At 39.0% G+C, this 13,559-nt stretch overlaps 1 protein-coding gene across 3 annotated transcripts in view; it reads left to right on the top strand.

Moving 5' to 3' along the window:
* The window catches only part of LOC128258802 (junctional adhesion molecule A), a 101,129-nt gene that overhangs the window by 19,596 nt on the left and 67,974 nt on the right, over positions 1-13,559 (top strand). For all 3 annotated transcript variants that reach the window (XM_052990694.1, XM_052990692.1, XM_052990693.1), the window contains exon 2: positions 11,848-12,325. In XM_052990694.1, coding sequence (XP_052846654.1) covers positions 12,256-12,325 — 70 coding nt within the window. In that variant the 5' untranslated portion in view covers positions 11,848-12,255. The remainder of the gene's footprint in view (positions 1-11,847; positions 12,326-13,559) is intronic.

The raw sequence follows: 13,559 nt of genomic DNA, 5'->3' as shown, positions 1-13,559 counted from the left end.
ACCAAATGGATTTCTGGTGCTTACGTGACTCGAACTATTTGATTGACGTAATGATGTCGTAAACCAATAAATTTATTAATTTATTTACGGTATATTTACATTGTACACGGCTATTAGCTTCGGGTATTAAAGTTATACATCCTAGGTAAAAGATTTATATTATTGTGCATGCTTTATGATTTGTTCATTCTACTATACTCTTTTCTGTTTTTAATATACTTTATTCTATTAAATTATAAATTAAATCCTTTCAAGCTGTTTTTATTTTTTTTTCCACAGGTCTACGTCAGGTAATTTAGTGATTTTATTATTCTTAGAAAATATCAAATAAATTTATACACTTGATGCAGTTAATGAACGAATTAATGAATTGTTTTTTTTTTTGTCCACTGGTCTTATTACGAGGTATTTATGATTTACATGACGTTTAATTAAGTTTTATATTTAATTATTTTCAGTAACGTCATAACTAAATCAAATAACAAATAGTAATGTCATAAAAATTTACTTTACTAACCTGCAAGGTATCCCGTAGCCTATAATTTGGCCAAGTGGCTTTTACTCATTATGAACTATGCTGGCTATGTCAGCCCGAGAGCAACAGTCGTTCCCGGATCAAGCCGCCTTGGTCGCATTCTTTGGGTCTTTATCGCGAACGCCAACTTGCGCAAATCGCCATAAATCTCTGGGCTGATTTATGTCGCCGCCCGGCATTGGCCTCCAAAATTTATCGCATCGTGATGACAGCTGCGCCCAAGTTAGCCCACGGCCACAGGCAACTCTCGGTCGAATGTCCGTTGTACGTTGTCCGCTGCCCGTTGTCCTCTGTCCTTTGGCCAGTGTCCTTTGTCGGTTAGCCGTGAGTTGGGAGGCCGGCGTTTGTCAGCGGCTACAATTTCTGGCTGTGGGTCTGGTGCGGATGGCTTTTCGCGGCAGACATCCTTTCGGCGGCCATGAGTGGCCGTCTTGAAGGCAAACAGCCAGTCAGACGTGTGGCCAGGATATGGATATGGAGGCGAGTGTGTGTGCGGGCTTAATTATCCTGGCTGCGCGTCTCGATGCCTTTGCTGTGTGACTTCTGTCGGAAATTAATTTCCTCGCGGCACGTTTGCACTCACAGACCGACATTCACTCACTGCTCTGGTTCTGCCCATTGTTTGCCGAGTGTGAGTGTCTGTGCAAACGCTCTTTGCGTTGTATTTGCGTTTAATTTTATATGAATAACGGAAATTTGCGGCTTTCCGACGTTTTAAATTGCCATTAAAGCCGCTGCAAATGCGGCGCGTTCTGGCCATTAAACAAACGGATACATGAAGGAGTTGCAGTTGTGGTTAGTGCGAACAGATACAATTGCGCTACCCGTTAAAGCTGAAACATAAATAAACCATTGGCAAATTGCACAAATGGCTGAGCTTGATTGATTTAAACGCGCGAAGGACTTTCGCTGTTGACCCACAGCTGTAGGCTACAGAAATTAATTTAAGGGGAAATGCACGCGATTTGTGCAAACGATTAATTGGCTCGGCTCACTTTTGGGTCGTGGAAATCATAAAGTTTTCCCATTGAGGAGCGTACTTCAGGGCTAATTAAATTGCGACTTAATCAGGCCTTTAAATGTTTATTTAAAGTAGTAGCAGCATATCAAACTTAAATTGTATGCAATTATATGAATTTGGCCTAAAGAAATAAATAAAGATTTACTGTGTAGTTAACAAAATATAAATATGAAATTTTTTTTTATTTAAATTTTTGTTAATCAGCATTAAAATAATTTGATATTGAAACTAATTATTAATTTATCAAAGTGCTTCGCTTATAAGCAGATTGACTAATTTAATGATTCAAAGTAAGATTCGAAATAATTTTACAAATTTAAACTTATATACATAAAACTAATGGTTTAATGAGACAACTAAAATTTTCTTTAAATTAAAGTTGTCTTATGATCTCTTAATTGGCTGTACTTTGCATTTTAGAAATGGATAACCAAATAATTGTTGGTAATTTAAAATTAATCTGAAATTACCACTTTCCTTATTGGGTTTCGCTTAGAAGTGGCTATTCAGCAATAATTTCGCATTCCACACTGAACCGGTAATCGTGTAAGCCATATAAATTTGGTTTTCCTGTTAAATATACGCACAGCGTTAGCCATTTGCTGGCATAAATCAGACTCAAGTCGAGGCAGAGAACAAAGACCAAATCTCTAGTGAATTATACCAACAATCCCGAGTCTGCCGCTTCAATTTAACTCTCGAGCAAATTGAGCTTGACTCCCAGTATATCCGACCATGCAAATGAAAGCAAAAACCACACATAAACGAAGTCCGATTCAGAATCAGAATATATAGTTGCAGAGTCGGAGGGTTTTATTATACGCAAAGTCGAGACACGACGACAGCTGTACGACTCTTATTGGCAATTATTGTCCATAAACTGCACATTTATGAGGGCGGGCAGGCACACATATGTGTGGGCGTTAGTTTACCTTTTTGTGAATGCCGCAAATGTGCTCGTATTTTGCGTCTAATGTGGTCCATTAAGAACCAGGCCTGACTTGCCATCTTCCCACCGATCCGGGCAAATATTTGGCCAACGGTTAGCCACTCATCCAGGAACTTGACTTTGTGGCCTGTGGCCAAGTTAGAGAGCAGGAGAAAACCAAACCAAACCAAACCAAACCAAATTCAGACTCGAAGGCGTTGGCTTAATTGCATTTCATAGCAGCTTTGTGTCGGCTTAAAGTCAACCAGGCCCCCGTCTTGATTTGTTTTTGCAACCCAACGCCGGGTCAAAGGGCATCAGGCAACTAAATCAATATGGCAAGTGTGCGAGTGGATGCCAACAAATCTACTTGGGGCACATTCTCGAAAGGGGAGTGAAAAAATCTATGCATGAATGCGATTTTCAACACATTTTTCACATTAACTGCCAGCAGCCTCGGATGTCGACAGCGTCGTCTGTAATTTTGTATGCACAGTCTGGTGGCGGGACAACAAATCACCATCACCATCACCAACACCATCCCCATCCGGCACCACAGTGGGTTATATCACTGGGTTGGATCCCTGCCCCACTGCAGTGTTATATAAATAAGCCAACACCCGCAGTTGCAATTGCAGTTTCGATCGGCACTCGATTGTCAGAGTTAAGCGAGAGCGATTGCCAAGTGGGGAGGGATATATATGATAATGCCAGGACACGCCCCGTCATCCAGCCGAGGTCGGAATAAAACAAAATAGTGATTTGGTACAAACAACAATGAATCTAGCTTATCCTTACTGTAAACGAAATACTTTTGATTTTAAATTGAAATTATGTGAAATTAAAAACCTGAAGAAATTTTAGAGATCGTAGAAATGGTTAAAACAAAGATTGTACTTGTTAATAAATATAGTATCTGTTTATAATTCTTTTATTTTTTAAGAACTATGTTTTGCTTACCAGTTTATTGGTTGTATTCGGTTCTTGTAAAGTATATATCTTGAAATAATTTTAAGTCAAGTGGTATGGAAACAACATTAAAATTCAATACAAAATTATGACTAGATTTAAACTTAACTTACTAAATTATAGCCCAGCTGATTTTAGTAATTAAACATTATTATAAAGTACTTAAGCAAGAACCGGCAATTTAAGTTTATATATCCCTGCAGCTATTGCATAATTAAATATTCTTTAAAACAAATATTTTTCGGTTTTTATGCGTATATGTTGATAATAAAATTAAAACCGTAATTCTGAAATTCCAAACCATTTGACTGAAATTGTAAAACCCTCTGTAAAGATCTATTTACATTTTTTTTAATATTCAGCTTTAAAACTTCTTTGTTCTCGTTTTATAGTAAACAAAATAAATTCAACTTTGAGAGATTTGAAACTTGACAATTGACATTTCCTTTTCTACAGTTTTTATTTGAAGTATTTGCCAAACAACTACATATCTATGTAACCCCGATTTTACCCAATATGCAGCCACAATAGCTCAGCACTTGACAATGCAGATGCTTCCCCTTGTGGAAAGGGTCTTTTCGTGTAAATAGGAAAAAAATTGACACGCATTTTTCACCTTTGCCATTTGACAGAATGAGGCACTGAGATTGAAAGGGGGGGCAGAACAGTAGGAGGATGGACTTGGCCAAGCCAACACAGACGCTTCCTGTTGTTCAAGTTGATTTCCTTCTTAGATAGAGCTCAACTTTCGATTTTCTGCTTTGTGTTTTGCATCGCAATCCTGCGGAGAAGGGGGGAAAAAAAAGAGGGAAGCTCGAAGGAAAAACGTTGCAACGACTCGCTTCTTCGATTTTTTCCCACAACGCTCAACTTTTATGCACTGTTTTTCCTTATCATTTTTGATTTATGTAACTGTTTTTATTATTTTCATATTGTTCACGAGCTGCGCGGTGGGTGGGCGGCGTCTGATTGCTGAAATCACAAGAGTTTTTCCTCACATCTCCGACTTTTTCCCATACCCAATTCGTATCATTTTTGTGTGCGTTGTGCCAAAAACTCGTATTCCATGGCTGAAAAGTTTACGGCAGTAAGAAGATGAGAAAGTGCCGAAGAAATGAGGGAAGTGAGGGAAAATGAGGGGGGTGTGGTGGTGGTGGTGGTGGCTATGTGCATGGCGTGCAAGATTTCTTGCGAGTTTTGGAAATTTGATTTCTGCTGTTTGTTGTGGAATTTGAAATGATTATGGGTGGCAGAGAGGCGTTTCTTTATAGGAAAGTTGCATTATGCGCATTGTTGGTCAACAAGAATTTTCTTTTGGCCAGCATTGCAAAAGTTCTTGCCCAACTCACACAAACACATAGCCTCCATGTATGAATTATGCATGGTTTGGGCCGACACTAAAACATTTTCGGGAGAAAAGTCGGGAGCGATCCACTTCCGGAGCGGAGATTGCTCCCGGGCTTTTTCGAGTACATGTTGGCCCGAATGCCAGAATGTCAGTCAGTCGGAAAATGTATTGTTAATGTCCCTTGGCAGCAGCAATTAGGCAAATCAGCCGTAAACACACGCTCCCCCTGAGTAATTGCCCTTTTACATTGATAAATACTCAGTCGGAAATGGGACCATCACTTTCGTTACCAATTTGTTTTTGTTGCAGTTTGATACTTTCGATTCTAGTTCAAGTCGATAATTACACAAGGGAAATGTAATGAAATATGATTTCGCCGTTTAGGTTCAAAAAGCCAATTGCTTTTGGTAGCTAAAAAGCTTTTTTGTATAAAAAGTATATTTATTTGTTTCTGCTTAAAAGGTAGTGACAAATCATAGCTTTTTTTCAAATCATTAGATAAAGAATACCAAATTTCTGAACATTTGCAGAATAGATAATCAATGACCAATATTCGTGACATATTTTCGCTCCGCAGGCAAAGTTTTCCGATTCATAACGGAAACCTCAAAAAGTACTTAACCGATGGAGTGAAAGCTACTTTTTTTTAGGGAACATTTCGACAGAAGTGAAGAGCGTCCGGGATGAATGGTTGAAGCATTCCAAGTGCTGGCAATTGTTGACATTCCTTAAAGTCAGCCACAAACTCGTGGGGAACCCAAGCTCGTTTCACTCCTCCTGCTGCGACTTTCACGGGCCCACACAATGAAATATTAATAAATTCCATTACTAAAGAAAACACACTCGAGTGCGCAGGAAAACATCAATGGTATCGGCATAGAGTTTGGGAATCTGGGGAGCGGGTTGGAGGAGGATCTGGAATCACCAGCGGAGACGCCGATTCGATTCTCCTACTCTACGCTGAAGCATTTCACTTTTGCCACGCAGACAATTTTCAATTGAAGTGGGATCGAAACACGGCCAGGGAATGGCAATGCGAACGGGAATGGGAATACGGTGGCTTTTCAATTCAATCTAGAAAATACATACAAAGTGTATAGCATATAGACATTTAGATGGCATTCGCTGCACACTTACAATATTTTCTGTGTCGCATTTTGTTATTTGCAAAGGCTTTATTGACAATAAATACTGTCGAGATGACGATGATGAGTATAGTTGGCGGTTTGAGTGTCTTCAGTTGGCCTTAAAGCCGCACTCATTGAAATGTCTGAAGCTTTAATGCCCATTATGGCCAAATTGGCACTTATCGACCGGAGTCCCCGGAGACTGGAACAACTGCAAATAGTCGAAATGGTATTAACAATAATATTTGATTTGCCAAATGAAATCCGAACTCACACTGTGTACGCAGTTTTAGGCAAATGCGCTTGTTAACAAGGCCAACATGGCAGGAATGTCGTAACCGATTTTCCCTTTCAGCTCTCGGCAGCTCGGCAACTTGGCAATTAAATGCAAATGGCGTGTGAAAGCCAATTTTGAAAAGTACACAGACAAAAACTAAGTGCAAGGCACTCGCACAGCTAATTTGTAAGGACTTGGTGGCGAAAAAGGGGGATCTCGAGAGCAGGATGGAAGGAACAATGACATTCAGACTCCACTCGACTGCCTTTCATTGCTGGCCAAAAGCCGTGGCACATTTTGTCCCGAATTGAGTTCGAGGGCTCGTCTGATTACTTTCGGAAGGCAGTGTGTCCATTTAGCATTCCCCCTTTCTTGCAAAGGTTTGAAATTCTTTAAGCTTCTTTTAATTGGGGATTAATTGTTAATTATTGAATGTTATACACCCAGGAACATACTTTCAAACTAAGTTAATATACATTCACATTTAATGGGTATACAAACTAAAACCAAACTAAAAAATTAAAAGTGTAATTTATTGTAATTGTAATAATACTCCCAACCAAAAATTGCTGTAAATAGTTATTACTAAGAAATGTCTTCAATAAATTCATAAATTTTGAGGTTCACTAATTTATTTGTATTTTTTTAACTTTTTAAGAAAACTGAAAATGAGAAAGCCCTTTAAGGAAAATTTAACAAACGTTTCAATTTATTTAAAAGCGTTTAAATGTTCCTTAAAGATATAGTAACTTCAATATAATTATAATATCTAGAAGTAAATATTAAAACGTTGCTAAACTGCATTGAATCAGAGATTATTTTACAAGTAGGTATTCCCACTATATGTAAATCGCTTAGAAATCTAAAGCCTCCAATGCAGATTTTCCTTTTAAATTGTCTGTGAATTATCCTTCAAATTTAACGATTTCTACTCACTGCCGTACCAACAATACAAGCCAGTGGTTTTTTGTCTATTCTTCTGACTTTAATTGCTCAAAGTGCTGAAGCGATATGCTAGTGGTCGCGATGGAAACCTTTTATTGTAATGTGGCCAAGACATGCGGCCAGTTGGATGAGCTGGAGCGGATGTTGGTTGACTGGTGCGTGCCTCTATTCATCGACGTTGACCCAAACTAAAAACCCAAAAAAACGCAAAACACAAACAATCAGTTACGATCCAGCAGCACGCCATGGCCAAAAATAAGAGGGTGGCGGAGTGGTCATGTCAAAATCCAAAGCCACAAACAATTAAACAAAATTGCAAATTAGACGTTATTTAGACCAGAAATACCGCCCGAAAAGTTGACAGCCACCGCAGAACTCAACCGAACCGACCTACTGTGTTTGTGCTGCACAGTGAAACGTGGAAAGGAAGGAAGTGTAGGAAATTGCCTATTTGCAATTGTAATTTATTCATTTTGCTTAATATGCCGTGAAGCGCAAGTCTTTCACTGCTGAACACTGCCCCCCACAAACAAAACAATAATTTTGTCATATTTTTTTTGTGTCGTGTTTCCAGCAGACTTGCCCGTCCGCCCACTTTTTTGGGGGTCACTGGCTGCTTGTCAATTGCAATGGTTTGACTAATGACTCGGTGCCAAGGTCATAGAGAACCCATTGTTGTCGATTTCAATTAGGAGCTGCGCCTAATTTGCATAATTATCATAAAGTTTGACAAGGGATAACGAGCCAGTCGAGTGGGAAATTGTCGTAGTCCAACTAGGATTTTATCTGATGGATGGATGTCGTACTCCTCGAGCATTCAAATTAGGTCTTGATTTGTCCCAAAATGAGCCCTTTTATGGATGGACCAAGTTTTTGCCCTGATAGATTGTGATTGCTGAAAGTGATTGAGTTCTGAGAAAATAAGTCCAATGATAAACCCATGACAAAACGTATTAAATAAAATAATCTGTAAAATAAAGATAATAACCATTTAAAATTCATTCATATATTAAATAATCGTGATTAGGGTTGGTAAACAATCAATGAAGGTAGGAGAAGTTACAAATTATTATCAATTTATTGTTTATTTAAACTTATTTTAGCACTTTCCTGTTTTGTGCAATTTAAAACGTTTTTGAATGCTTCACTATCGGTACTAGCCATTTTCTTTTCATATTTTATTATTTATCATCGGCAAAATCTTGTTTCAAGCGATTACAAGGCCTATATATATCAAAGCAACCAGGCCCATGTGGTCTTTGTTCTTTTTGTTCTGCCTTTCAAGTCCTTGCCGAACTTTCAATCCCCTTTTAACTTAATCCTTAAGCTGTTACTCTCCATTTGCGCAAGATCTTTGATTATTGAGCCACTGTCATCCACCCCGAGGTTCCTTTCATTAGGATACTTTGGCAAATAGACTGCAGAATCGGCTTGTTGCTGGTCGATGGAGCTATTTAGACAGATTTTCCTGGCCCGCTCACCTGGATCTCCCTCAGGAATGAGCCATAGATTGCAGTTTAATGTCGCAACATTCAAACAAATCGCCGGCCATTTAAAACGGTTTAAAAGCCATTGCTGCAGCCCGTAACAGCCGGTGTCGGTGTCCTGACTTTTCCAGCAGACACAACAGACAACCGCTGGGCTGAATGGGTTTTCCCCATTCCAGAGTTTTCCTTTTCCGGGGACGGCAATAAATGAGCGCCCATTTGCTTATGGGTATTTGGGGTATGGGCTATAGAGTCCTGGGAAATTGTTTTGGCTGTCGAATTACGTAAACATTGTCATAAATGAAAAATTTAGCAGTCGTAGCTGAGTCAAGCATTTCATTTGCTGTGGCAAATTTGTCAATCACGTCGAGCGTTTTTTGCCATCTCGACTTTGGCCCAATTCTCGTTTTCGGCCCAGACGCCGCAGGGACTCGTATGAGCCTCTCTTTTTGTTGGTCTGCCAACTTTGTTTTGTTTTCGGCCTCACAGGGCTTTCTTCTCTCATGATGGAAGTCGCAAGATGGAAGACTTTCTTCGTCTGCGGCAGGCGCGACATATTAATTATTCATTTCGATTTTGGTTGGTTGGCCAAAGTAGCAGCGGGATACCCGACTAATAAAACAAAAAAAAAAAAAACAGCGAGGCTCTTGGGCTGCTTGTGATTTATAAACACGCGCGTCGCTTTGGGTGATTTACTGCAAATTGCTTTATAATGTTATATACATTTTGTAGACGATTTTGCTGCTTTGCTCGGTGGCTTGCCTGCTTGCGAGTAATTATAAGGGGAAACGGAAAGAAAAATGAGCCACGATTTGGTGGGATTTGTTATCCAACGGTTTAGGCTCACGACCCATAGGCTTAGGCTTAAGGTTGTTAACAATTCAAAGATCAAAATATTACCAGGCTTGGAGTACAAATGCAGATTACCATATTTTAACACTCTTTATTGTACTTCGAATTGTTATAATTATATGATAATTGTAGCAAATAAATAAAATAAACTTTGTAAGATTCTAATCTAAAATTTATTTAAATAAAACATGACTGATTTGAACATGTAGTAAAAACAATTTAATTAAAAAAATAATAATTTTAAAAATAGTTTAAAAATTGTATTCTATTTGAAATGCTACACTGAAATAATAAAATAGTTAAATTAAATATCTAACTGCTTAATTCCAAATTAAATACACTTAATTAAATTGTCAAAAACTCTTAAACGAATTATTTCATGTATATGACCATGCATGTCCTTTTTAAATAACCAAAAAGGCAGTTCATCTTAATCAATTATTTAAAAACCATTTCTGTTCATTTGCATTAGTAATTTTAAAGCGGAGCTCTGCGTACCCGCAAAAAATTTTAATGATAATGGAAACGGAAGGAGGAATAATACTTTCACGAGATACGTAAAAGTAAAAGCAAGTCTTTGTACGATTCAATTTGCATTGCGCATCTGTGAGTGTAGTCCTGCTAATGTGTATCTGTGTGAATATGTGTATTTATGTAAATTTTGGCAGCTCGCTGTTTTTTTTTTTTGGTTGGCCAGCGCTTTTTGTTGTATACATTTTTCGTAGCTGAAAATTAGAATTGTTCCACTGCGTTCAACTTCACTGACAGTGCGTGGCAAATTGCTTTCCAAAGTCTGAAGTCTGCCATGTCTGTAGAATAGCAAGAACACACACGTTGCTGCACAGAAAAAAATGTTAAATAATTCAATACATATTTAGAAGTGTACACAAAAGTGAAAAAGTATTCATGATGTGGGCTCTTACAGTGTAAAATACTAAACATTAATTGTTGTCCTTATCATTTAAGTGGCAACATGTCTTTACATTTTTCTCCGTGCATAACCAATAACTAACAATAATGGTAAAAATGTTTTTTTTTTTGCTTTTTTGCCGTCTTTCCGTTTCCTAACAATAAGTGCGGCGTAGGGGAAAAGTTAGAAGTGAGTGGGATGATATAGGACCCTATATGGCTGTTCGTTGTAGCGGTATAGCACATAATATCCATGCATTAGAATTATGAAGCTCTACTTTCCCCTCGTTTCGAATAATGGTAACGAGTGCCGGAAAAATTTTAGTCTAGATAAATGCGCAAAAATCGAAATTCCCCTTGCATAATGCGGCGTGTGCACACGGCGTATGCGTAATAAATGTGCCTGATACTGCTATTATTATGACTTTAATGCCCACGAATCGATCATCCCCAATGGCAGGCAATAATTATAGTGTGTTTGAATCGTAATAGTAGTAAATAGTGACTCTAGTTCATTCCTAACTTAAATAAAGCAATCTAAGCAGAGCGGGACACAAGTAAGCTGCCTGGCAAACGGTCAATTAAGTTAATTACTGTTTAAACTTTCCAGCACTGCCTGTCGGCAGTCTGGGGGAGCAGAAAAAAAAAAGGAAAAAATTATATTTAGCAAATTAAATTCCCAAGTTGCTGCCAGAGATTGAGCACGTGGCCTGTCCGAAATTTTAAGTAGCCGAAAAATGAAAAGCAAAATGTACCTCCGACTGCAAGAATTGTGGGAGGAATAGTCAATTCTTTGGGAAAAAACGGAGGTGGCTTTCTCAAAAAGTGCATTTAGCTTGGAATGGCTTTAAGACTTAAAAAAGCTCCCTTAAACCTTTGCTGTAATATAATATAAAATTGATTTACGAAATATGTGAACTTCAAAAAATTTAAATTCGAAAAGCCAAGATAAACAGTTTTTTGTTTTTTAAATAGTAAACTTGTTTTAAGATTTTTCCTTCAAAACATTTCTGATCAAAACAATATGTATTTACTTTCAAACTTACAAACCTTAAGTGTAGTTTAATCATGTAAACCTCTTTAATTCAGGTCCAATTAGTCGATAGTCGATAGCTAGTTATTCAATAAACGCCAGTTTTGTCTTTAAATTTATGTTTTACCCCACTGTACTCCCCCTGCGCAGCCATCATTATGCAGGCGGCATGCTCCATTATCATTTTGCTCATTTCCGTTGTCGTTTTTGAATTTGTTGGAGTGGCAAGGCAGGAGCAGAAGAAGCTGCTCGAGAGTCTACCAATGAGTGCATTTGAGTTTGGGCTGATGGAGGTTTCGTGAGCCCTCAAAGTCCCCCTTTTACCATTTAGCCAGCTTTGTCAGTTGCAATAACTTTCGCGTCAGTCCAACCAACAGATCGTAATCCTCTGCTCCGCTCTGCTCTGCTCTTTACAGGCCACATTTCGTGTACGACGGCATAAAACAGAAGCGGCAAATAGAAAAGCCAAACGGCGGCTAAGTTGCTTTTGTCTGCCTGCGGAGGAGGAGGAGGAGGAGGAGGAGGAGTCCTGGCAATTGGCCAAGTTAATAGAGAGCCGGGAGGCTCGATAATGACGTTGCTGCTGCCGGAGCTGTTGCCGCCCATGCTGATGATGAGGCTGCTAACTTGGTTATTGCTGCCAGCCTAGACACACAGGACGAAAGACCAGCATCCAGCATTCAGCTTTCAGCTTGCAGCATCCCACATCCTCTGCCCAGACAGACAACAAAAACAAGGTCTGTTGGGGCTGCAACGCGGGGGCTTACTGCATTTCCGCATCTTGTTCCTGTCGCCGCCCAGTCATTTCCACAGCCTGAGTCACCATGACCATTGCCCACCCACTGCCGCTCTGCGTGGCCTGGCTGCTGCTCCTCGTCGTGATTGTGATGAGCGGTAAGTACCCATTCTAGCCAGCCATCTCCATAACCCATCTAGATCCTCAGGCGTTCCGCTTTCCACCATATTGTTGCCGCAGTTAATTGTTGGCATTTGTTTGGCGGCCCCTTAATTGTCCGCTCCAGCTGGGCACTTTTTTTTTGTTTCAATTAACAATTAGTTTTGCCAACTGCTGCACAAAGTTATGACCTGGCGGTTTTTGACAAAAACTCACAATGAAAGTTTACTCTTGCATACATCACAACAAAAGTGGTCTAAATAAATGAACAAATGTGTACACTCACCAAAGAGGAAAAATCCAATAAACTGCAGAAAGTTTTGGAGAAACTTAAATCGGCTTTGACTTGGCTAACCAAAGAAGTAGTTTAAGCTTTTCTTTTTGGAGAATCCCTAAGCTAGCTTTTGGTCTTAGCCCTTGCCCCTGGGAAAGTCTCAACAAGTTGTCTTGTCAACAATTAGTTTTTCTTTGGGTACTTTAAAATTGCAGCACTTATGGCTATACCTAAAAGTTCTCATTTGTCTAGGGACTTTCGCCAAATTGAATGTAACTGAGCAGCGATGCAATGTGGCCTGAAGCCAGGCTTAAAATGCTGCCCAAATATTATGCAAAAATATTTTTCCATAACTGCCAAAATTATGTTGCTAAACATTTCAACAGCAAGCGGTCATATCAACGGGAAAATTCGACAAATTAGGTAAAAGGCACGTGCCTACAGCATTTGAAAATAGTTTTCATTACAGGATTAATACAGTTTAAACGTAAATTTATTCAATTTCAATTGGCAAAACCATAAAACTGATTTAATTAACAATTGTCAAATAGCAGTGAGAAGGCGAGCAGAAGCCCTTAATGCATTTGATTTATTTTTAAAGCATCGGGAATTTATTGCAGAAATGGCAACAAATAACTCCCGCGGAGAAGGGTCATTGGAACAATTCAAAAAGTGCTCGAATTAATTGCATTTTTGGTGCAGCAAGTGAAACGGGAAAACGGAAAAAAACAAGTAAATCGACATAAAGTAAGCGACGGACGTGGACATATTTCAAAATTCAATTAAAATAAAACAAAAAGGCGGCAACAGCGCCAGCGACACTATGCAATTTCCGCTTAGGGCGTGGCACCAGTCAGGTGGGCGTAAAAATAATTAAAGTGCGACCAAATAAACATCGGACGTCGAGCCTTTGGTTATTTGGCCCAACAACCGAAATGCCAACACCAACACCAACCAAC

The sequence above is a fragment of the Drosophila gunungcola genome (assembly GCF_025200985.1).
Source record: "Drosophila gunungcola strain Sukarami chromosome 3L unlocalized genomic scaffold, Dgunungcola_SK_2 000003F, whole genome shotgun sequence".
NCBI lineage: Eukaryota > Metazoa > Arthropoda > Insecta > Diptera > Drosophilidae > Drosophila > Drosophila gunungcola.
This window is presented reverse-complemented; position numbering and strand designations above follow the sequence as displayed.